At 45.1% G+C, this 21,726-nt stretch overlaps 1 protein-coding gene across 1 annotated transcript; it reads right to left on the bottom strand.

Moving 5' to 3' along the window:
- Nucleotides 1-914: 914 nt before the first annotated feature.
- COTL1 (coactosin like F-actin binding protein 1) lies at nucleotides 915-21,668 on the bottom strand. The gene is made up of 4 exons (XM_065848529.2): nucleotides 21,513-21,668; nucleotides 21,170-21,252; nucleotides 11,787-11,944; nucleotides 915-2,293 (listed from the first exon to the last, which is right to left on the bottom strand). Exons 1-4 carry the CDS (start codon nucleotides 21,587-21,589, stop codon nucleotides 2,183-2,185), a joined length of 429 nt encoding a protein of 142 aa, XP_065704601.1. The 5' UTR covers nucleotides 21,590-21,668; the 3' UTR covers nucleotides 915-2,182.
- Between the last annotated feature and the right edge of the window lie 58 nt (nucleotides 21,669-21,726).

Here is a 21,726-nt window from a genome sequence, read left to right as displayed (position 1 = left end):
CCCCGGGGCAGCTGTCAAAGACAACATGGAACAGACACGCCTGGAGAAGTGACCCGGAAGAGACAAATACTTAGAAAATATTTAGGAAGTCTTTATGAAAATACTCTGTGGGAGGCATATGCTGAGGATAGCAAAGCAACCAGAGGGGTCAGGGTGATGCCTTCGCTTCCTCCATCCTCCGCTTCGTCTTGCCGAGGTGTCTTTGAGTGGCTGAGAAAGCTGGTTTGCCTCTGCTGGGCTCTTTCTAGAGCAGTGCATCAACCCCACGCCACAGCTGGTGCTGATTGATTTCTTGTGGGCTTCAAGGCCAGACTGAGATTGTTGTCCCTGTGTCCCACAAGCTGCCAAATAAAAGTTTATCGTGGTCACTCAACGGGTCAGGCAAAGCCTCAGAGCATCACAAGTTCTCTGCAAAGCTCTTTGCTGTTAGTTATGACTGTCCCTACTGTTAGTCCTGCAAAAATTAACCTTTTCCTTTCTTTTGGGGGAAGTTCAGTCCAGAGTTGTAATGCTCCACGTAACCCTGTGCAGGAAGCTGCAAAACTTCATTCTGGAAGTGTTGTTCTTGCTCCCAAATCTGTTCCTGACCTCTCTACATTTATTTTACGTGGGTGTGAAATTCTACTTGACCTAATTACAATTCCCACTTGGCATTTTGGTGCTGGAAATTTAGATGTAGAGCTGCTGAACAAAAAGTGTGTCAGGTGCACCGTGGTCACCTCTGCCTTCAGAATGGAGATGAGCAGACAAGGGCTGCAGGCACTGAGATCATTTTACGTTTAAGCCAGTGTTTAATTCTGCTTATAGCCCCAAGATTGCAAGAGCTCAAAGCCTTACACCCAGGATTAAGAGACCTCCTAAATATAGGCTTGTTGTTGCAGGGAAGGTAGAAGAACAACAGAGTCGCTGAGAACTGTTCTTGAAAAACATTTATTTCTGCAATGGGTTTATAACGCTGACTCCCAAGCCCCCAGTACAACAGTTTCCCCCTACACATAATTTTGGGGAAAATTACCTTTGATGGAAAAAAGAAAAAAGCCATACAAAGAAGCCCCCTCGAACAAACAGTCTGGTACCAAACAAACTGTGCCCAGGTTATCTCTGAGCCTCCGCTGTTGGATGTTTCATCCCAGCTGGGACAGAGCTGCCCTGCTTCATCCCTCAGTCAGAGCTATGGGATGGATCATTGCCCAAAGGCCCCAAATAACTGAAAATGTTATGTTTAACTGCCAAAAAAACAGGTGGGACCTGGGCAGAGAAGGCTGCTGGGTTCAGCGGCTGTTATTCTTGCAGACATCATTTAAAAAGAAAATCTATGCATTTCAGTTTCACCTCCTGAGCCCCAGCTTTAGGAAAGTCAAATACAAACCCAGAGACCAAGGTACACAAAATTGTGAACAAGTGTCCAGACATTTCTAAGACCCTCACTTTACTGTGCCATAATACCTCCAAAAAAAATCAAAACCTCCACATTTGGATCATGCTGGATCTTATTTTTAAGAGGGAGAGGCGGAGATGCAGCACATAGCATAGCAACTGTCAAACGATGTTTAAGGCAAATTTATTCCCATTTATTAAGAGTTGAAGAGTTTTTTTTGTTTGTTCTCTTTTTTTAAACTGTTAGATAGCATCTTAGCTGGACATTTAAGCTTAGACAATTTAATCAAAGTTTAGGTGAAATCAACTCAAGTTGATCTGAGCCTACAACAGGAAAAAAATATTATTCCCAAGAGTATCATTGAGAACAAATTAAAAAAAAAAAAAATAATAGTAATCAATGTTCAGAACTCCCTCAAAATTTTCTCCCCTCAGAGACCAGGTTGAGCCCAACTAAAACACAGAGACATGCAGGCAAGTGAAGAAGGACACAATGGCAAGCCTCTAGAAACACAATGCTGAATAGGATCAAAGCAGAGCCAAACCTAAATAGCAGAGATGTGAGAACATAGAGTTATGAGTAAAAAAAATGGGGGGGGGGGGGGGAGAGGGAAGAAGCCCCAGAGAGGGATGTTTCATGAGATGGAATGGAAAATAAAAGTCCGCTGTGTGCAAAGGAAGGGAGTTCTTAGGTGCACACACAGAACGCTGGGGATTCCAGTTGCCTCATCTCTCAGTTGGGTTATTTGTTGTGCCTTTCCCCTCCCTTTGAGATCCAGGTGATGGTGCCAGGAGGTTCTTGCATTTACTCAGTCTGTGCATCGTAATTAGCCCCCCCTGCTTTCTTCAGCTCGTTCTTGATGTAATCCTCATCCAGCTCTTTGTGGTCACTAATCACAAATTCTTTGGCAAAGTTCTGCAAGAGATAAAGAAAAAGCCTGTTAAAAAAGGGGATACTTGTCCAAGTACCTGAATAAAGAAGTGTTATCCAGCTTCCATGGCTGTATGAGCTGTATACCCTCATCTAGTGTTGATAAGTAAAAAGCTGTGGATGAGACACAAAACTAGTGATGGCAAAACCTGAGACTTAATCTGGAGCAATTTTATGTTTGTTTCTTCTTCTACTGTTACCAGCTGCAAGACCCAATCTTGCCCTATCCAACAACTCTTTCTAGCGATAAATGCCTGGGCCAGGTTAGGCCAAGTTTCCTAAGTAGTAATGAAAACTAAAAAGCCCAAAATTGCTGACCTTCTAACTGCCACAGAATGATCTTCTAATCCTGTCTGTGCCCTGGTCCTGTTCAGGAGCTCTTTTCCCAAAACAAGATCATCAGCTCCATGCCGCAGCTGATAGGAGGATGCTTCGATTCAAGACTGAACAACACACGCAGATGGTACAAGGAGCAAATACATCTACATCCTCCTCTCAACTATCTCATCAAGGCCAAAACAAAGATAGCGTACAAGACAGGCTGCTGGTGTTGTTAATAGGCTTGAGTGTGCTCTGTGGTCTAATGATCCGAAGTGACCTTTGAGAACACGCTTTATTAACACACTTGTGTACCACAGGGCAGCTGTCTGGCCGCTCCAATGCTCTTTGCAACTCATGGGAGCTGGGCAGGCGCTCGGCAGCATGTGTGAGGCTGTGAGCAGAGAAAACCTTGCTCTTAACAGGTCGCTGTGGATGGGATCCCGTGGTGCCCTCAGGGCACTTGTCACAGCAGCCTTACTACAGCCAGGGATTTGTCCCTCCTAGCAAGGGTGGCATGCGTGTGTGCGCACACACATTTCAGCAAATACACATATTTGCTTATCGCTTTAGCATTCCCCGTCCTAACCACAACTGAAAACGCTGCCTGTGCATTTCCCTTCCCCCCAACCCACAGAGACTTTTAGATGTGAAAAACCAAGAGAAGGCATTGCACTCTGCAGGGCCAGGGACAAAAACATACATTGAAATCCCAACAGTCCTGCTGCAATGTCTCGGGAAATCTATAATGCCTGGCTTCCTGGGCAGCGAGCACCCCAAAAAGTGATGGAGCTGCCTGGGAGAATGAGGCGATGCTGTGAGAGAGAAGCCGTCATCTTGTCCAGATCTCCCCAGCGCCGGCACAACCGGGGAGTGGGGGGTTCTAACTGGTTTCAGACTCTAAGCCATGGGAGAGCTCTTGATTTGGCAGCATCTCAAGGGTCTCGGTTTGGGATCAGAGTCGGGTAAACAAGGGGGTGGAGAAGGATTCAGCTTGAAAGAGCCTCAGTGCCTCTTTCATGCGGTGGAAGAAATAAATGGAAGGGAGAGCAAACCAGCTCCCTCCCCCACGCCAGTCGCCCAGGCTGCGGCTGATCCTGTTTCACACTGTAGGAAATCCTCACTACCCAAGAGTTGCTTATGGGTGGGAAGAAAAAAAAGAAAATAAAAAGCTTATAGCAGCTATTGAGAAGCCTTGTCTGCTCTGCTTTAGTTTAGCAGCAATTTGACAAAGTCCTAAGAAATAACAACCGTTTCACAGCAGCATTTTGCTCCGCGCTTCAGCGGTTGGCTTTTCCGGTGTGAGGACAGACAGACGGACAGACAGACGTCACAGGCACTCAGCCATGAGAGTTCAGGGAAAATGGGAAAGAAACTGTTTATTTAGAGAAAAAAAAAATCCTTTTTTAAAGATGGGAAATGAAGAGGCGAACTGCCCAAACCATCAGATTTGGTCAGGCTCACCAGTGCCCTGCTTCCAGATCTGTGTGAGATCTCTGCGAAGTTCAGCTCTTGCGAAGACCAAACAAACGGTTTTCAACTATTTGATGCTCACTGAGGTGTGCTACCTACATGATTTTTGAGCTGAGCCTTTTCAATCTATTTTCTGTGTGCTTACAGGTTTAACAGTTTTTCCTCAACTCAGGAAGCAGATGATCCAGGACTACGTGACTTCAGAGTTAGTCTTTGCCCTGACTTTAGTGAGAACTGAGGCAGGCCCATAAAATCATTTCTGAGAGGAATTCCATGAAAAATATGTGTTTTATAAATGTGAGGAGGGTTTCCTTCAATGCCTGCTGTGCAGAATCCAGCTGATTCTGAAATTAAAACTGCAAATGCATTCATGCACGAACAGAGGGGAACTAAATAATATGTACTGCAAAGTTATTATAACTTCTCAAATGTCTTCTCAACTAGATAGTTACCCAGATGATTCCTGGGTTATGATCTGTGGGCACCAGCCCCTGTTTCACGTCAATGCTACCAAGACACCTTGCAAGGTTGGAACAATCTCCCCCCAGCAGTGGCCAGATGGGTTGTATTCCCAGCCACTCTTAAATATCCTCTTAGCTGACCGGGGCCACCTCTTGTGCCAGATTTGTACCCTCAGAGTGCAATCTGGGTCACTGCTAATAATAACTCTTTGCTTTGTTCCTTTCTGCTGGCAGGTGCTGTCAGGACTCTGGTTCTTTGCACACACCATGATGTCTCATCAAGCCTGGCCCCAAGGGGAGAAGATGCTTCGGGTGAGTTTGCTGCCTGGAACTCCTGATTTCAATATCCTGCTTGACCCTTTTTCAGCCATATCCTCCCTCCTAGCTCAAAATTCACTGTTTGAGCTCTTTGGGGTTTTTTGTTCAGGGTGCAAACCAGGGAGGCATATACATATTTTAGAGACAGTGGAAACTGCTTCCTGTGTCATCGGGGCAGGGAAACAGAAGGGACTCAGGCTCTCAGATCAGGAAATTGGGCACGCATGATAAACTGCAGCGCTTTTCAGCCAAGGGCCATTTTATCCAGAGTTCACTCTTTTTTCGTCCCCACTGAAACTGCTAGAATGCAAAACTGCTCCAAACTGATTTAATTGGGTCTGATGTTAGCTAGACCAGGCAATCATCCTTATTTGACTTGACTGTCATCTCCAATTATAAATAACTGATCATAGTGAACCGGCTCCACGAAAAATCCTAGCTTCAAGCAGGTAGCAGCAATGCCAACAGCCACATTTCTGCTCTGCCACCAGATTTTCTTTCTGTCCTTAACAGATTAGGGTGGGGACAGTCCCTGCTTTTTCTTCTCACACATACCCATATCTAATGCCTTTCAAGAGAATGACAGAAGTTACAGCCGCCTAAGGCACAGTGCATAGCTCTGATGCTTGGCCCCTCTCTTTGCTGACATGCATCTTTATTTTACGTCCTCTGCTTCCTTTTCTCTTCTCCTCCCCCTGTCCCCTAGCTTTTTACAACCGCAGCAAGCCCTGTGAGTGAATTCTAGCCTTTGTATTCACCCCAGAGTCACCAGCAGCCTACAGATTACAAAAACAATGATGCCTTTTATCTTTATCATTCTCACGATGCAAGTGACCACAGCCTCTTTGCTTCGTCTCTCAAATCACTGAACATGTAAAAAGTCAGGTTTACTCACGGCTGTTCAACGCACCTATCTAGCACATGCTTCACTTTGTGCCAGAGGGTCACAATTTTGCAATCCGGTTCCACTGTGTCAACCTCCATGTGACACTACAGAGGGAAAGGGCTCCAGCCATGCAGGTCAGGTTGCAGAAAGTGAGCCTGCATCTCACCCGGGGAAGCATGAAATTTGTCCAGCAAGCTCAGTCCAGCGTTTCAATTCCAGACAACTTTATGGGGGGAAAAAAAAAAAAAAAAGGCGGAATACATTTTCTCAGGCCCTGAATGTTTAGCATATGGGGCCATAAAATTTCCCTAAGCTGGCCAAAGGAAAATCTGTCTGGTGCAGATACTGTACCAAAAAGGTCTGCAGAGGCCGGTATAAATCCCAGCATGGGTAGGCCTGAAGCCAGAAGGAAAATCCTTGTATCGTCTGCAGACACCTGGGTTCTTAGCAGGTAGGAACAGTGCCAGGTAGTTGAGCAGCTTCTTGCTGTTTTTATTTACATGGGGACCTGCAGCAGCCTCCATTGTTGTTCAGAATCCAAATTTCCACTGTGCCTAATGTCACCACTCCCATCCATGCTCATCTTATTTTCAGCGCAGACGCAGTACAGAGGAGATGACATCTCCCATGTTAGTTTTGCAGCATTGTATAAGTCCCAGACCCGGGGTCATGGGGAAGAAAGGACACGTCCTGTGGATGCACCAAACCTGGTCCTGTGATCAGCCAGCAGAGTCTGAGCCATCAGCAAAACCCCTCTCTGCAAATGTACTCCTTGCCAATTTTTACACAGACCAGTTCCAGCCGCTGGGAGAAGCCAGCCCAAAACTCTGGCAAACGCATCTCCCAGTGACGGGAACTGCATTTCAGCTGATCTGCAAATTCTTCCTATCTGTGCCTTCTGGAGAAGTCACAGGGCTGGGTGGCAGATGTGGGGTGCAGTCACTTAACAAAGTTACAGCTTTCTCTAGACTAGGAGTTCTTGTAAATCCATATCCATTTGGTACGGTCATTACAGTAAACCAGAATCAGAATAGGATAAACAGTCAAAAAGCACAATTCTGTTTGCCTTCCCAGCAGTATGTCACCCACGCTCCTGAGAAAGCCTGTCTCAAAGCCACGATACAGCTGTTACTGTGTGAGTCTGATTTTCTAACTGCCTCTAACAAAGTTATTCAGCCATCTTTTGTTTAGGCCACTGTACTAACATGAGAAACTAAGGCACATCGATGGTGTTAGAAGTGTTGTATCTGTCCTGAAACCAGGGACCGTAACCCCGTCAGTGGGCCCTCCCTCCTGAGAGCGCAGCTTCAGTGCAGTGAGGAATCCAGCGGAAAAGAGAAAGATCCGACCATGAGCTCCAAAGCAGGAACTCCATAAACTTGTTGACATCACTAAAGTCAGGCAAATTCCTCACCAAAAATAATAATGAATAAAATGCCACGAATATTTGCTCACAGAAACAGAGTTGTTTCACCCTGAATATGATTTAGGCAAATAATAGAGCACATGACTTTGTGGGGGCAGGAGCGCTGAGGAAAATAGAGAAGAGTCAAAATTTGTGGAAAATAAGACAAACTGGCAAAGGTCTGGCGGTCCATTTGCTGAGACAGCCGTTGCAGGGGAATTCAGTCCCATCAGGAAAAAGACCTTCACGCTGCCCAATGAAGGATTAAAATCTCCCGGTAGGAAATGCAGCCATGAATGGCAACAAGTTCACAGAAAGGAAGCAATGCTGAGAGGGAAACCAAGTCCTGTTTTCAGTTCTTCAGCATTTACATCAAAACCAGACCCCTTTTTGCACTGGTTGCCACTCCCAGCTCCAAACCCCTTGTGCCTGGGCTTGTCCTTGCTGGAAGAAAAGCACCATCATCCCTCTGCCTCTCCAAAAAGTAATCGGGGTTGTTCACTGGAAGGCCTGACACTCCTGGACTTGCCAGGTCTCAACTTGCAGGAATTTTTATGGCTGAACTGAACTTCATACTGGCAGCCGTTCCTTACGGCAGCTTATAATAGGCTCCATTTCTGGGCTTTAGCTGACTGACCTGTTTCTCCTAGGCCTGTGGAATAAAGGATGTCAAAAAAACCCAGCCCTCTGAATGCAGAGAGTCTCCTGGATGGATTTGTACTAACGCTGAATGAATTACAACTTGTGCATAGAAAGGAGGTAAAAGGCAGAACTATACTTGCTGCCAGGGGCATAAAACATGAATTTAAGACCAGATTTGGATGATCTCCTTTGCAGCCAAGTAGAAAATATGCCTAAAGCCTTTCCATTCACCTGGTAACTTCTTTCCCCCCAAATAAGACAGGGTCTTAGGTTAATTTTTGCTCAAAGAGATGCTTACTTTTTTACATGTTTCGCTGCCTGGACACTATTTAAATTGACTTTTTAAATGAACTATGACTATGGCTTATTTTTTGAGTAGGGCTTGTATTTCCAGCATCCTCAAAAATCCTGAAAAAAACATGCTAGGGCTTATTTTGGGGTAGGTCTTATTTTCGGGGAAGCAGGGTATCTACAGCGATGGAACCGCAGTTGTGCAGAGCGGACAAATGCTGCGGGGTTTGCTGCACGTGTGGCTCCCTGAGCATCTGTGGCTCACCCCTGTGCACAAGACAAGGCACGCTACTGCTGATGACAAAACAGGTGCAGCCTTGCAGTTTGAGTCATCCTGGCTTACTGTTTCATCAGGTTCCTCAGCCGTTAAGTTTAGATCATTCTAGATCTACGTTTAGACTGTACAACAGAAATGACCTCCCAAATATCTTAAGCAACAGTCTGCAAAGTGTGGGGTGTTGGGTGATACTACCCCTCTCCCCAAGGGCTGCCCTTGGCCAAGACAGTGGACAAAAGATGGGATATTGCATCTCCTTACTCCATGCCTCCATTTACACAGAAAAGCCTTCATACATTAGTACCTAAATACTTATTCCCCATCCTGGCCTTACTTCTACCCTGCTCTCTGCTGAACTACTTGGGTCACAGGCTTGACCTCCAGCTGAGGTGAAGAGGAAAGGATAGAAAATGAATGGGGGTGAAAAAAAAGCTATTGAGTGTTCCTTAAATGCAAAAATGCATTTTTCTACAACCCAAAATAAATACAATAAATGCAAAACCTGTTTTCCAACAACATTAAAGAGGTAATAAGGATAGTCCCAAATAAGCTAGACCTGATTCTCAGCTAGTACAGACTAGGAGAACTATGGCCATTTGCACCAGATGAGATCCATCCCTGTAATTTTACAGTGAGCAGAGCTAAAAATCAATTGTCCTTTCTTCCTGAGAGATTTCCTGGCAACATCCCCCACTGACTCTGAGTGTTGCTTCCCAAACCACCTCCCTATAGATTTCCCAGCACCTGCTCCACCTTCCAGGGGAGGAATACAAAAGTGAGGGTAATGCAGTTCCTCTCCTTGCTTTATAATATTCCATCCCATTGTTCACAAGCCCAAAATCTACTCTTCAACAGCTAATACACTGTACGTTTTCCTTATGACAGGTGCTTCTAGGAGACTGTTAATAATCACCATGTGTGAACACTCTTTATTATACAGATGCAACATGGTGGGTTTTGCTTGCTAGGAGGTATTCAAGCTGGCTGTCTTTCACTTTGAGTGTCTCAGTGGAAGAACAGTGTTCATTGGCATTTGTTCAGCCTTGAGCAGACCTGAACCGTAGCTCGTCAATGCATCTCCAACATAGCAGAGAATATAAAGCGAGTCTCCCCTCACACTGGAGCTTTGGTCTTCAATAAAGAACCACAGTTGGCTTTTGCAAATATGACAAGATAGCGAGCACCCTTCGAGTTTTACTGAGGGCTTCTCAAACTGAAGAGCTGTTGTTCTGGAGCACCAACCAATCTGTTCTATAGATCACAAAATCAAAGCTGGTATTTGCTGTACAGAAAGCCTCTTTGTGCCACGCTTCCTTGGAAGGAGATCCAGGTCGCGCAGAGTAAGTTGTGCCTGAGGGCCATGCACGCAACTAAAACTGTAGAGCCACACTGCACCAACAGCCCTGATTTTCGTTTATAGAGAAAAATATTCCCACTCTAGAGTACTCCTCATGCCAAATGATGAACAAACTCTGAGTCAGATTTGCAGTTTATCATTACAGCAACCAACCAACTGTATTTTTCTATGTAAAACTAACATCTCAAATAATCCCTGTAAAAATCAGAAGCAGTGGGGTGGCTGGGAATGTACTTGAAGGTCAAGAGAATTAGCAAGAGCAAAATAGCTCTGGGATAAATTCCCTCCACTAAATTTCAGTTGGACTTTCTTGTCCTCTTTGTTTTGACAGATTATCTGCAAGGTTACATGCAAAAAACCAAGAAAATAGTTCTGCTTTTATCCTGCTCCACTTGGAGGGATTCAGTTGCATACCTACAACTATTTAAAATAGTTGTCAAGATAATTTCTTATGAAAAGGATATCACCACATTGACATTACATTCAGAAATGCTTTGGAGTGGGTTATAGACATGTTTGCTCAATAGAACTGTATTAAGCACAAGTTGTATTGTTTTCATATTTTAGTACAGATTAATTGGAATATGAAAGCTTCTAAGTAATAGCCAAGAATGGTTAATGTTCCACCAGATTATTAACTCATACAGACTACTAATCAAAGATGAAACAAGTGAAATTGCAAATTATATGTAACAGACCTGAGGGACAGATCTCAGAAGAGCATTCAGGAATGCTATTCAATTCAACAGGAATAAATTGTCTACACGTATTATTTTAAAAAATCTTGGGCTTAGTGACTCTTGTATGAGTCATTCATTAGTACTCTATAATTTCATCTTCAGCTACAATTACACAGTTTCGGGTGCTTCACATGAGCAGAGATTTGCTTTCCTATCTCTCAGATGTCCTTATGGAATTTTCTTTTCAGAATGGGCCTCTCTGTGTAGCTGTCATTTTGAAACATTCAGCACCAGTGCTTTTCTTCTGGAAGGATATTAATCTATTATATTCTCTGTGCTTCATATCCAAATATAATCTTCTGCATCATACAAACTACCAGTGAATTGAGGGGGACTTCATTCTCATTCTTCACACGGTCCAATTGGGAGTTTTCCTTGCACAGACAAGAATACAACTATTAAGGGAGATCACTTCAATGGTCAGTGTGTTCTCCGAGGGCACAAGAGAGACCATTTCTCAGGCAGTGAAGAGCTGGCCTTTGGTTTAGCTGAAAGAGCTGATCTTGCTTGAAATACTTCAGAGGAAACATGCTAAACATGAGCATCTTCCCCATTAAGAGTCAGCTTTTCGGCAGCAGTTTTTCACAGCCTTCCACAATTTGCTTCTCTCATGGTTTCTGCTGTTTTCCCTCACTTGGGCTGAGCCTGGAGCCCAACAGAGCGAGTCGGGCTCCAAGTGCTCAGGGACTCGACAGAGTTAACTGATAAGCTCAGCTGGGCAGACAAATTCAAGTGAAGCCCTTCCAAGGTGTGTACCAAGCGCATTTCCCTTTTTCCCTGATACGCCCAAAGCCAAACAGAAGACCGTTCAAATCTAGTTAGCTATTAAGAACTGTTGGTTAATTGGTACTGATAGGGACTTTAGTTGATTAGGTCCACGAATTCATTGTGCAGAGACAAAAAGCCTCAAGAGAAGTTTAAACAAGGGTGTGGGTTTTTCTGTTTGATTTTACCTGCTTAACTTAATACTGCCTTGTTCTCTACCATTCAATATTACGTTATTTCTATATCAAGGAAGGAGATGGGAAACATCTTAATGGTGACAAGGAGGGGAGTGCATATGTCCCCTTCTCATGAAATAGTTAAGACAGCCTTAAGCTCAAAGGTTCTTCTTTATGCCTGAGTGCTGAAAGAGCAGATGTTAAGTCTTCCTAGTAAGAAGACAGGCAATAGGAAACCATCTTCTTTTTAAGGGATTAACTACTAAGGTGAAGTATGATCCAGTTCTTCCCCATCCCTCCCCTCCTGCTGGTGTCTGTAGAGTGAAAAGCGATGAGAACTGGTGGTTAGGAGCAGAAGGAGGAGGTTACCTGTACTACTTCTTTGACCAGAGTCTTGTCGGTCCCAGTTTTGGCTCTCTGCAGGCCACTGACATCCTCTCCGATCCAAGTGATGAGGGCAAACTTGACTCGCTTGCTCATGGCATCACCGGTGGTGAATCGGACAAAGCCAAACAATCGAACATCGTCTGGAGAGACAAAGAAAAAATAACAAAATGATTAAAACTAGAAACATCCCTGTCTTGCTGTTTTCCAGGTGAGACTATTGCTCTCAACTTGAAGACTAAGCCAAGGCACTGATCCTGTGCTACAATACTATCACTCAGGATTAAAAGGGCAATCACGGGGCCCTGCTCAGCGTGCGCTTTGCCAGGGTCAGGTCTGCCTCTTTATGGGGTGCTCTGAGTTACTGGGGGAAACTGGCTGTGCTGGCCACCCCACCCCACATTAGTGACTTTGGAAATGGCTAAAAGACAATCAACAGGCAGCTCAAGAGCACAGGGCTAACCCCAGGTACATGTTCAGCCAGATATTCATCTGCAAGTCACTGCTCAAGAAGGGAAGAAAGTGATTTCTCAGCATCTCTTTCTTACAGGATAGCAGGATTAGGGTCACATATCATATACCAGAAACTGGCCATTGTGCAAATCTGATCCTTTCCTCTCCTTCTCTGCAGCAACATTTCTGGCTCAGTTGTACTATGAGTTTATAAGTAGGATAGAAGAAGCAAAATAAAAAATTGCAATTACTTCCCCAGATGTGTATTTCTACTCCTTCTGAAGCCTTGCGGAGAAAGGCTTTGGATTTTAGAACTGTTACCATCTTTGTTTCACAGCTGGTTTCTGACATATCACACCAGACTAGAGTTATTTAGTCTGGTCATATGTGTGAAAACCTTGTAAACTCCTTGTCGTGAAGAATCCTTGGCAGGGTGACTCATCAACAGAGGTAGTTGGATACTATCACGATCACAGGCACTTAGAAAGCATGTGACACCATCTACTCCTGTCCCCAGCCTGGGTAGCACACACGATGCTGGAACCTTCCACCAGGATCATGCAGAAAAGCAGAGCAGATGGACAGTTGTGCAATCGTGGAATATACCTAATCATAGCTACTGCATCTGTTCGAGCTCACTCAAGACCTTGTAAATGAAATTAGATGACTCAAAATAGGAGAACAGACTTGCTGTTTGAACAGAATCATGTTAATCCTGGTTACACTTGTTGTGACCAGTTCAACATGCTTTATAGCTATTGGCTGTCTTGACTATTGCCAGGTGAAAGTGCAGGCTCCAGGTGTCATAATGTTTGCCAACATCTGCATCCTTGGATCCATTACAGCTTGTTCCAGGAGCGGTCAGGACAGCCCCAGGAGCGCTAGAGATAGGGGAGAACAGCTCAAAATTGTCCATCCCCAGAAAATAAGCTGCTAGAAATCCATGCAAAAAAGTGGGATGATCTCTGAAAGCTGACAGATCTCAGAGCATCTTCAATACTTTGTTTTGCCAAGATGTGAGTAAAGACAACTTCCCCTTGACAAATATAAGACTTTTTAAGTCTGAAAAAAAGGCCACCTGTGCTCCTTGTATTTTGTTCTCTATGTACTTTTTTTGCCACTGATAGAGGACTACTGTGGAAAACTGGAAAATACACGTAGGGGTGTGTGTGAGCCAGTACAGTGTTTGAAACAAACTCCCCTGAAGATTTCAAAATCAAAACAAAGAGAAAGAGAGATCTTATTCAAAGGAAAAATCCAGATGGATCTTTGGAAGGAGAGTAAGAGTCGTGTATCGGCAGTTCAGGCAAACCAAACTTCTCTCTCAGCTACCCTGTTACTGGTAAGTACAAGAAACACACACCGAGACTCCAGTTTCTGACAGTAAATCCTCTTCCCAAGATTGATTAGAACCATAAATGAACCGACAGCCAGGAAATACCCAAGGTGAAGAGAGACAGTAAATCCCTTAATGTTACTATTAACAGTTCTATGAAAAAAAAATCGCTTTCCCCGATCGGTCAGTAAAGGAGGCCACGCTCTGCTAAGAATTATACTGCCGTTCCTATGGGAACACAGGGCTGGAAGGCACTTTAATGTCATCGAGTCCTGGCCCCTACTATATTGTAACCATGTCACAGCCCTTCCCATGGACCCATCACTTTCCACCCAAGCATGAAGGTTTTTCATCCCTGCCCCTTCTACCAAAGGCTGTTACAGATCCTGAAGGCTGCTTTGGAATATACCCCTTTATTAAAAAGATAATGCAAAAACATAATGAATGTGAGAAAGCGGTGCTTTTTCACAGCAAGGTGAAAGGAAGTTGAAGGAATTTATCTGTCAGCATGAACTCAATTTGACATGAACCCACGGATCGCCGGCAGCAGCAGGATTTGCTCCTCTGCAGCAGAGCTGGAGTGCTCTCTGTCTGAGAGCAGCTGGACCAGTGGCACCACATGCAGCAATTCCACGTGGGCTTTTATCTGTTAGATCACCTCATAGTGACTATGAGCAACTCTTACCTCATCGTGTTAATTCTCAGTAAGTTTAATGAGCAACAGAGGTGAGATGTGGGGCTCTGAGTCACTGTCTCGGGCAGATTTCACCTGGGGCGGGTTGATCCGTGGGGGCTGGAATGGTCAGAGCCGAGCTCAGCGCTTTCTCCTCCTGCCTCCCCATGGGGGTTGTATCCCCACAAGAGGCAGAACAGGCTCTTCAGCTGCCAGTTTTCAGCCCAGTATATTTAATATAAACCACCAACATGCGATGCTTTAACTTGACCTACCAGTCTGTGAATCGCAGCAGCTGAGGAGCGTTTCAGCAGCTGCACATGAAACCAAGAGGGAACGTGAATCGGAGCCCTTAGCAATCAACATGTCTCTTTTCCTAAAAGGGCAATGGGGACAGATGTGGAGATTTTTAGCGCTACTTCAGCCTGGGCATGGGCCTTTCTAACTGCAGGTCAAAATCCCTGAGCAGAAGAGGTTGAGTTTCACAATTAGTCTGAAGCATGTGCAGAGCGATAACGGGATCAAAGCACAAGTGCTTTTATACTCCCAGATTTCCTCTTTTCACGGTTAATTGGTTCTGTCCTACCAGATCACCTCGCTGCACTGGAAGTCATTGATGCCGTCAGTGCCAAGTCCCCTAGAAATCTCAAGGCATTAATATCCACCACTACATACACCCCTCTTTTCACACAAAACCACTTAGGGTGGTTTTAGGAACTGCTGGGTGTGTGGGAGAGCCTAATAAATCATAGTGAGACAGTAGATTTCCTCTGAGAGAGGAAATCCTGCCCGGTTCTATGCAACCACCTTCGTAGTCAATAAGCCATGAATTTCAGGGCAGAGAGAAGCAAATAATAGATCTGGGTAGAACGGAAATAGCAGCTTTATTTGAGAAGCTCTCCCAGGCTACAAACAGCAGGAATTAAAGATGTTAATTCCTACTAATATCACTACTCCTTTAATTATGGTTGTAGAGCAGGACAATAGGGCTATACAAACAATGGAAAGTACAATGAATGCCTTAATGAGCATCACTTAGTGCTTTTCTCCAAACCCCTTACTTATCGGTAGGCAAGATTCTCCAAATATACCGACTAAGCTGCTCCTGGCTGTCAACAAAGCTCGATGCCAAGCTGCAGATATTTCCTTCATGGCATTCTCCTCTTTTTCATCCACTCAGACCCTTTAGTTCTGCTGTACTACAAAATTCCCCATTAGATTGAAGTGGACTGACTCATCAGGAAAAGATAATAGCTGCAGGAAAGAAATACACGGTCAAGAGCTTCACGGTTGTTGGGCTCAGGGCTCTGAACAGCCAAGCCAGGGACGTGCCAAGATGAGGCCACCGCTCACCTGCCTGCTCAGGCAAGGTCACATATAACAAGGCAGCTGATGGAAAGATCTGCTGTTGTGTGCTGGCCAACAATGAATTACTGATAGCACATGACAGGTTTCATCAAGGATTTGTTTCTATTAAATTCATTTTTGATTAATTTGTCCATTTTCCACCTCTTCAGTCACCCCTGTATTCACATGGCTAGAAGTGCAGAGAGGAAACCTTCTCTACCTCTTACTAGGCTGTTTTTTCCCTCTTGAACCATGTTAAAGAGCATGCAGACATGCTCATTAAGTCAGCTAAGAGAAATACAGAATGTTTGACCTGGGGACCAAATTCACCCCCAGAGCAGGGCGATCACAGCGAGCGGGGAGGGCACAGGGCAGGGAAACATTGCCAAGACAATGTGAAACTCCCACAAACCACCCGTGGCCCCAGGTCTGCCTTTACATAGATCTTCAGGGAAAGCAGGCAAGACCAACATTAAAGAGGAAAAACAAAAGCAGTAGGAGATTGATTTACAAAGCCCATTTTAGCAACTTAAGATGTAGCCAAATGCAGATAAGCACCTATCTCATTATATGTCCTCGTGTATTTTTACAAATCTTTCCTACAACCTAAGGTGCCAATGTAATCTTGGTGATCCCTCAACTCTTAGCTCCTAAATTTTATATGCAGGCCAGGCTTATAGGACACTTGTCATAAGCCCAAGAGAGCTTCCTTTTTTATTTTCTTCCTAATATTTTATGCCAAGCAGAAATTATTTTATAGGGTGTTTATTTCCGACCAAAGATTTTCAATTCTTCCTCGTGCTGAATGCACAGTGTGGTTTTGGTTTGATCCTTTCAGACACATGAATAACTATCCCATTTCATGCTGTCATTGCAATTATTTATCTGGACTGGGGCTTTTCAAATAAAAGGCTCATTATTTCTTTTGTCAGGGATGCATTGAAAAACAACTGTTCACATGTGGCATGGCGGGGAAAACACAGTCTTCCAGCCTCTTCATTACTAAATGGCAGAATACACACTTTAAAAAAAAATGAAGTAAACCACAGACAGACAATGCAATGCTCTGCTGCTTTGTAATACAGAAACTGAGGCAAGTTGTCCAGTGTAGTTGGGTATTACTGACACACACTGAAGTTTAAATGGATGTTTTGGATGAAACTCTTAGTTGGGTATCTCAGTTCTATGTCATTCTGCTCTCCTCAGCAACAGCATCACCAGCCCACTTATGAGACTTTGAAATGAAAAGCAACAACAAAAACACTCAAGAGCCTTCACATCCTTCCGTACAATAACCTTCAACTCTTTATCTGTGTTTCTGGCTTCAAATCCACCAGCTAAGCTTTTTTTTTTTTAAAGTGTACTGATGGCACGTACTACCAAACACCAAATTAATGCTACATCTGGATTCATGCCAGCTGCAGAGGCAAGAGCTGTAACTGTGAAGTAAAATGGATCAAAAGCCTTGAATTAAGTCCTTGTTTAATGCAGAGGTAATCTGTGCTGTTAAGCCCAACCAAAACAGTCCTTCACCAGAAGACATAGGGTACCTACACTGTCTGTTTAACGACTCCGACACAATTGTGTCCTCAATTTTGGTCTCCAGACTCTTTGGGTCAGACAAAGGCCAATATAGTCACAAACATGGGTCATTAGCAGGACTGCAAGAGAAAGTGCCACCAGCGGCCCCCTCCTGATCATATAAGGACTTTATTGTGCCAGTGGTTTAAACCAACCTCCTTGACTTGACTTTGGGATCGGCTGGCGGAGCCGTTCACACATCCAGGGCTGGTCTTTGGAGGACAGAGAAGACTCTTGGCCTGAGACCCCAGCAGCGCCTGGTACCCCAGATAAAGTGTCTGAGTTGTCCTGTGGCCCAACACAGACCTTGACAGCAACTGATACACAAAGTCCAGGGTTCAGGCTGTGTTAGCAGCATAATCCTGGGACCCTGAACAAAAGGGCACCGAATGAGCTTTTCTTACCATGTTTTCTTCCTTTAACGGTGGCAATTGCTGTCCCCAAGCAGTGCGATGGGGAAAAGGCGATTGATTACACAGTTCCTTCAACTTTTCTGCTAGTCCACAAAGCTTAGTACAGAGCTTTAGGAAGAAAAAACCTCCACCCCAAGATACGACATGTAGGTCTGACGTGCAATGTATATCTGAGAGCAGAGCAATGAGAATAATGAAACCCGCCCAAGTTAGGGGGGCTGCAGCAGCAGATCCTGGCCCAGGGCATGGAGCTCCCTGCCCCAGAAGCTCAGCATCTCCATCTGTCACCATCCCTTCACCAGCCCACAGAGCCTTACGGGAGGTTTGTAGCAAGCCAGTTTCTTACATGGTCTTTTTAAACGGCTACTTCCATTAAAAGAAGCAATTTTAGTTTCTCGCTTTTCGCTTTGTCCTCAACCACTCTCATTCCCCGAGGAGGTTTGCGGGATCAGTAATGCGCTGGGCCATGGGCTGCATGAAAAGGGTTATTTATGGGGGGAAGAAAAAGCAAAAATACAACCCTGCTGCCAACAACCCCCTCCAGCCTTTCCTAACCTCGGTCCTTGCACAAGGCAGGGTATCCACCACAGGCAAATGTCTCCAGATTGGTACAAAAGACCCTCTTGGTCTGAGAGCCACATAAATTAGCACACACTGACACTGCCTGCTCTGTAATTGAATGCCCTGGGGTGAAGCAATATGTACCGCACACCAAAGGTGCTTTTTAGAAGAATGGTTATTAAAGAAAGCGGGGGACACAGATGTTTGCCGCTCAGAGCGGCACTGAAATAGATGGTGGAGGAAGCAGAACAGAGTGAGCTGTGACAGAGGGGCTTGGGGACACTTTGCACGCTGAGGTTTTCAGTTCCAGCTCCCACTCTCACCTTCAAGCACCAAATTACGCTCAGCTCTTACCAGAGGCAGCTGCAGCACTTTGTGGCTTTCAGGGCAGCGTTTTTCACAAAACAGGAATTAGAAACAAGGAAGGAAGTTTATTCTGATGCTGTTTTTTTTAATCTTTTCATCACATTTTCCAAAGCTGTTTGCCTTGATAGTAGCTCTTCTCCCCTCCAGCAAAATGTAGAATAAGATGGAGCGTGACCCAGAGATGTAGCAAGAAGAAGGATTAATATTTAGCAGCTCTTCCCATCCCTCCATCCCTTCCTACCCTTTTTTGCTGTCTTTCAGCAGAAATATTCCAACCAGCTCTGCTTCATAGTAACATTTGGCACCTTTCTTCCAGATGGGGAGGAAAGCTCTAACTTCACTGCTGGCACGAGCATCATTTTCTGACTAAGTCTACTGGGCCAGGCGAAGGGTCACTGCACAGATGGAGGCACCACAACCTGCAGCTCTTGCTTCCCCAACTTCTGCACCATAATTTGGGTGGAGGAAGATCCTTTCCAGCACTCGGCTGAGCACCCTGTAGCTGAATTTGTCTAGTTCTTTAAGGCTCCAGCAACTGTGCTCCCAAGGTGGGTTTGAGGAGAACCTCTTGCCTCTGGTCTGCCAAGGAGCAGCCCATGGGGTGGTGGGAACAAGGAGGGAGAGATGGGAGAGGGAAAGGGAGGTTGAGTAGCTATAAGGGATTTAGCTCCACATTAAAGGCTAACAATAGGCCACAGTCTACCCCCCAGATGCCCTTTATTTAACTCTTCCTTTACCATGCTTATGCCTAAATCACGCAAAATTTCCTTTTTGCTGTAAAAATGTTTCAGTATTTGGGCCAGCTTGGCACTTTGCTGGTATAAAACAAGGTTTGCTTCAACTCTGTCTAATACTCTGTTTATAAATAAGGGCTGGGCACATGCAAACAGTGGCAAGAAAACAAAACTGGTCATATTCCAAAGTGCAATATGTGCCTCCATGAGTTGTCATACGCACCCTATCCAGCCCAACAATGACTCTTCTTGCCAAAGCCCCTCTGCCTGCTTAGCCACTCAATAAAATTGTTCCCTTTGCTACAGAAGATAAGGAACTGTTCTTGAGAGGGTGCCACTCAAGAGGACTCCTTAAAAATGAGGAGAGGAAAGAAATGGGGAAGGGTCCTCTGCAAACCTCGGGTGTCTGGAGATGCTCAGTTATCTTGGCCACACGAGGAGACAGAGAACATGGCACTAGGACAGGGAAGCTGTTGATGTACCCAGAAAACTCCTAACCCTTTAGATACCACTGGCGTGAACTCCAGAAGTGCTGAGCCCTGGGTTTCCCCATATGCCAGGGAACTACTTTTTTCTTTACGTTGCCCATTAAGAAGAGCTGGGTGGGAAGGAATTCTTGTGTCACAGGGATATCAGCTCATCTGGCATCAACTACAAAAGGATCCATTTCGGTTTTGAGAATTTTCCCTGCAAAGGTCTCAAGAACAGCTGGAAATTAGTAGCTGTGTTAATCCTAGTAAGACTTCACTGCAAATGTAGTGAAGTCTAAACCTCCTTGATTTAATGGCTGATTTCCAAGGACCGAATTGTATTTTTCTCCTATGATATTTATTGACTGATAATTATCAGTCCAGTCCCATCCTTACGTAAATCACTGGAACTCCCCTACAACTTGGTAAAATACAACCAAGCCCTAGGACTTGAGAGACCAATTTGGCCCAGCACTGGCGTTTCGGTAGCTGTGGGTACAACACCTCCAGGACTCGCTCCACCTTAAGAAGGGAGAGACTGTTCAATGTGGAATTCCTTCACTGCACAGACACATAATTCTGAAAATACAGGTTAACTGTAGCGCTTGGCTGTGGCGGAACTAGATGAGTGAGGAAGGTTATAGTTCAGTATTACAAGTCCTTCATAGCTCATGTCACTTGGTGCCATTGTTAAAGAGCAGCCTAGACTGGGGGAAAAGCTAAATGATTTCCCCCTCAAAGTTATTTTGAGAAAAATCAAAGCCCCTTTTTGTAAAACACGTCAAAAGTTAAGCTCAGGTGAAGTTAAATATTCCTCAATTTATTTTCATTTACCGTGAGCTTTGTTCCTTCTGTTAATATTCTGCAAACAGCAGTTAAACAATCAACTGCCACGTTTAAACCAGAGCCGCAACTGTTGCGGTTGTGCAACGCCACATATACGATTGTTTTCAGTGCTGTATTGTTCCAGCCAATCTTCAGCATAACCAGCCTTCTCAGGTTTCATATTCTTAAAAAATCTGCAGTTACTTTAGCACTAGAAATACAATTTACAGAAGAACTCAATTGTAAAATGATCTGTATGACTGCATCTTTTTGGCCACAAAAAATTGAGTCTTTTATGCTATTCAGCAACACTAAACAAGAAGACAGTTGCAAATCAAGCGTTTTAGCCTGTTTATACCCGAGAAGCAATGAAAAATTGTGCAATGAGGGGGGGGGGAAAGGCCCAAAGGACCTTAAGTCTAAGGATGAGACAAAGGACCAGCCGGACTATGGACTTGGCGGCTGAAACCGTGATTGTGCAGGATGGGGCAGGCAGGGGAAGCAGCAGCACCAGCTCCAGGTTCCCCGAGTTTTCTCCCACCCTTTCTCCCCTCACACCGGGCAGCAAGAAACACGATGAGGTGCCAAAGCAACGGAGACAGCGCTTACCTGTGCATTTCCTTTTAAAGGTTTCATAGTCTACCCCTTGGTCTCCAGGGACGATTGTAGAGCCGTTGTACTTAAAAGTCACCCTTTAGGAAGGGGAAAAGAGAAGGGGAATGACACATTTAAAAGTCACCCTTTGGGATGGGAGAAAGGGAAGGTGAATAATACATTTAAACATCACCCTTTGGGAAAGGAAAAGAGATGGGGAAGGACATGCTGTAAAATAACATCGTTTTTTGAGGGGGGAGAGGAGAAAGGGAATACGGTCTATAAAGGTCACCCTTTCTGGAGGGGGGAACAAGAAGGAGAATCACGGAGCACCGGGAGATGCCGGGGACCAACCTACCAGTTCACCTCGGTGGCATCGTCCCTGACGAGGTTGTACGCCTCCCTGCACGCCTCCTTGTCGATTTTGGTGGCCATGGGGACGGCCGGCACGCCGGGGAAGGGGAGGGGAGGGGGGGAGCGCGGAGCGGCGCGGAGCTGGGGGGGCCGCGGCCGCCGGTTCTGCCGCTACCGCCCTGCACCGCGCAGCGCCGCGCAGTGCCGAGCGCTGCCGC

The sequence above is a fragment of the Patagioenas fasciata genome, chromosome 13 (genome assembly GCF_037038585.1).
Source record: "Patagioenas fasciata isolate bPatFas1 chromosome 13, bPatFas1.hap1, whole genome shotgun sequence".
Classification (NCBI taxonomy): domain Eukaryota; kingdom Metazoa; phylum Chordata; class Aves; order Columbiformes; family Columbidae; genus Patagioenas; species Patagioenas fasciata.
The sequence above is the reverse complement of the archived record's forward strand: the minus strand, read 5'-3'. Positions and strand labels throughout refer to the sequence as shown.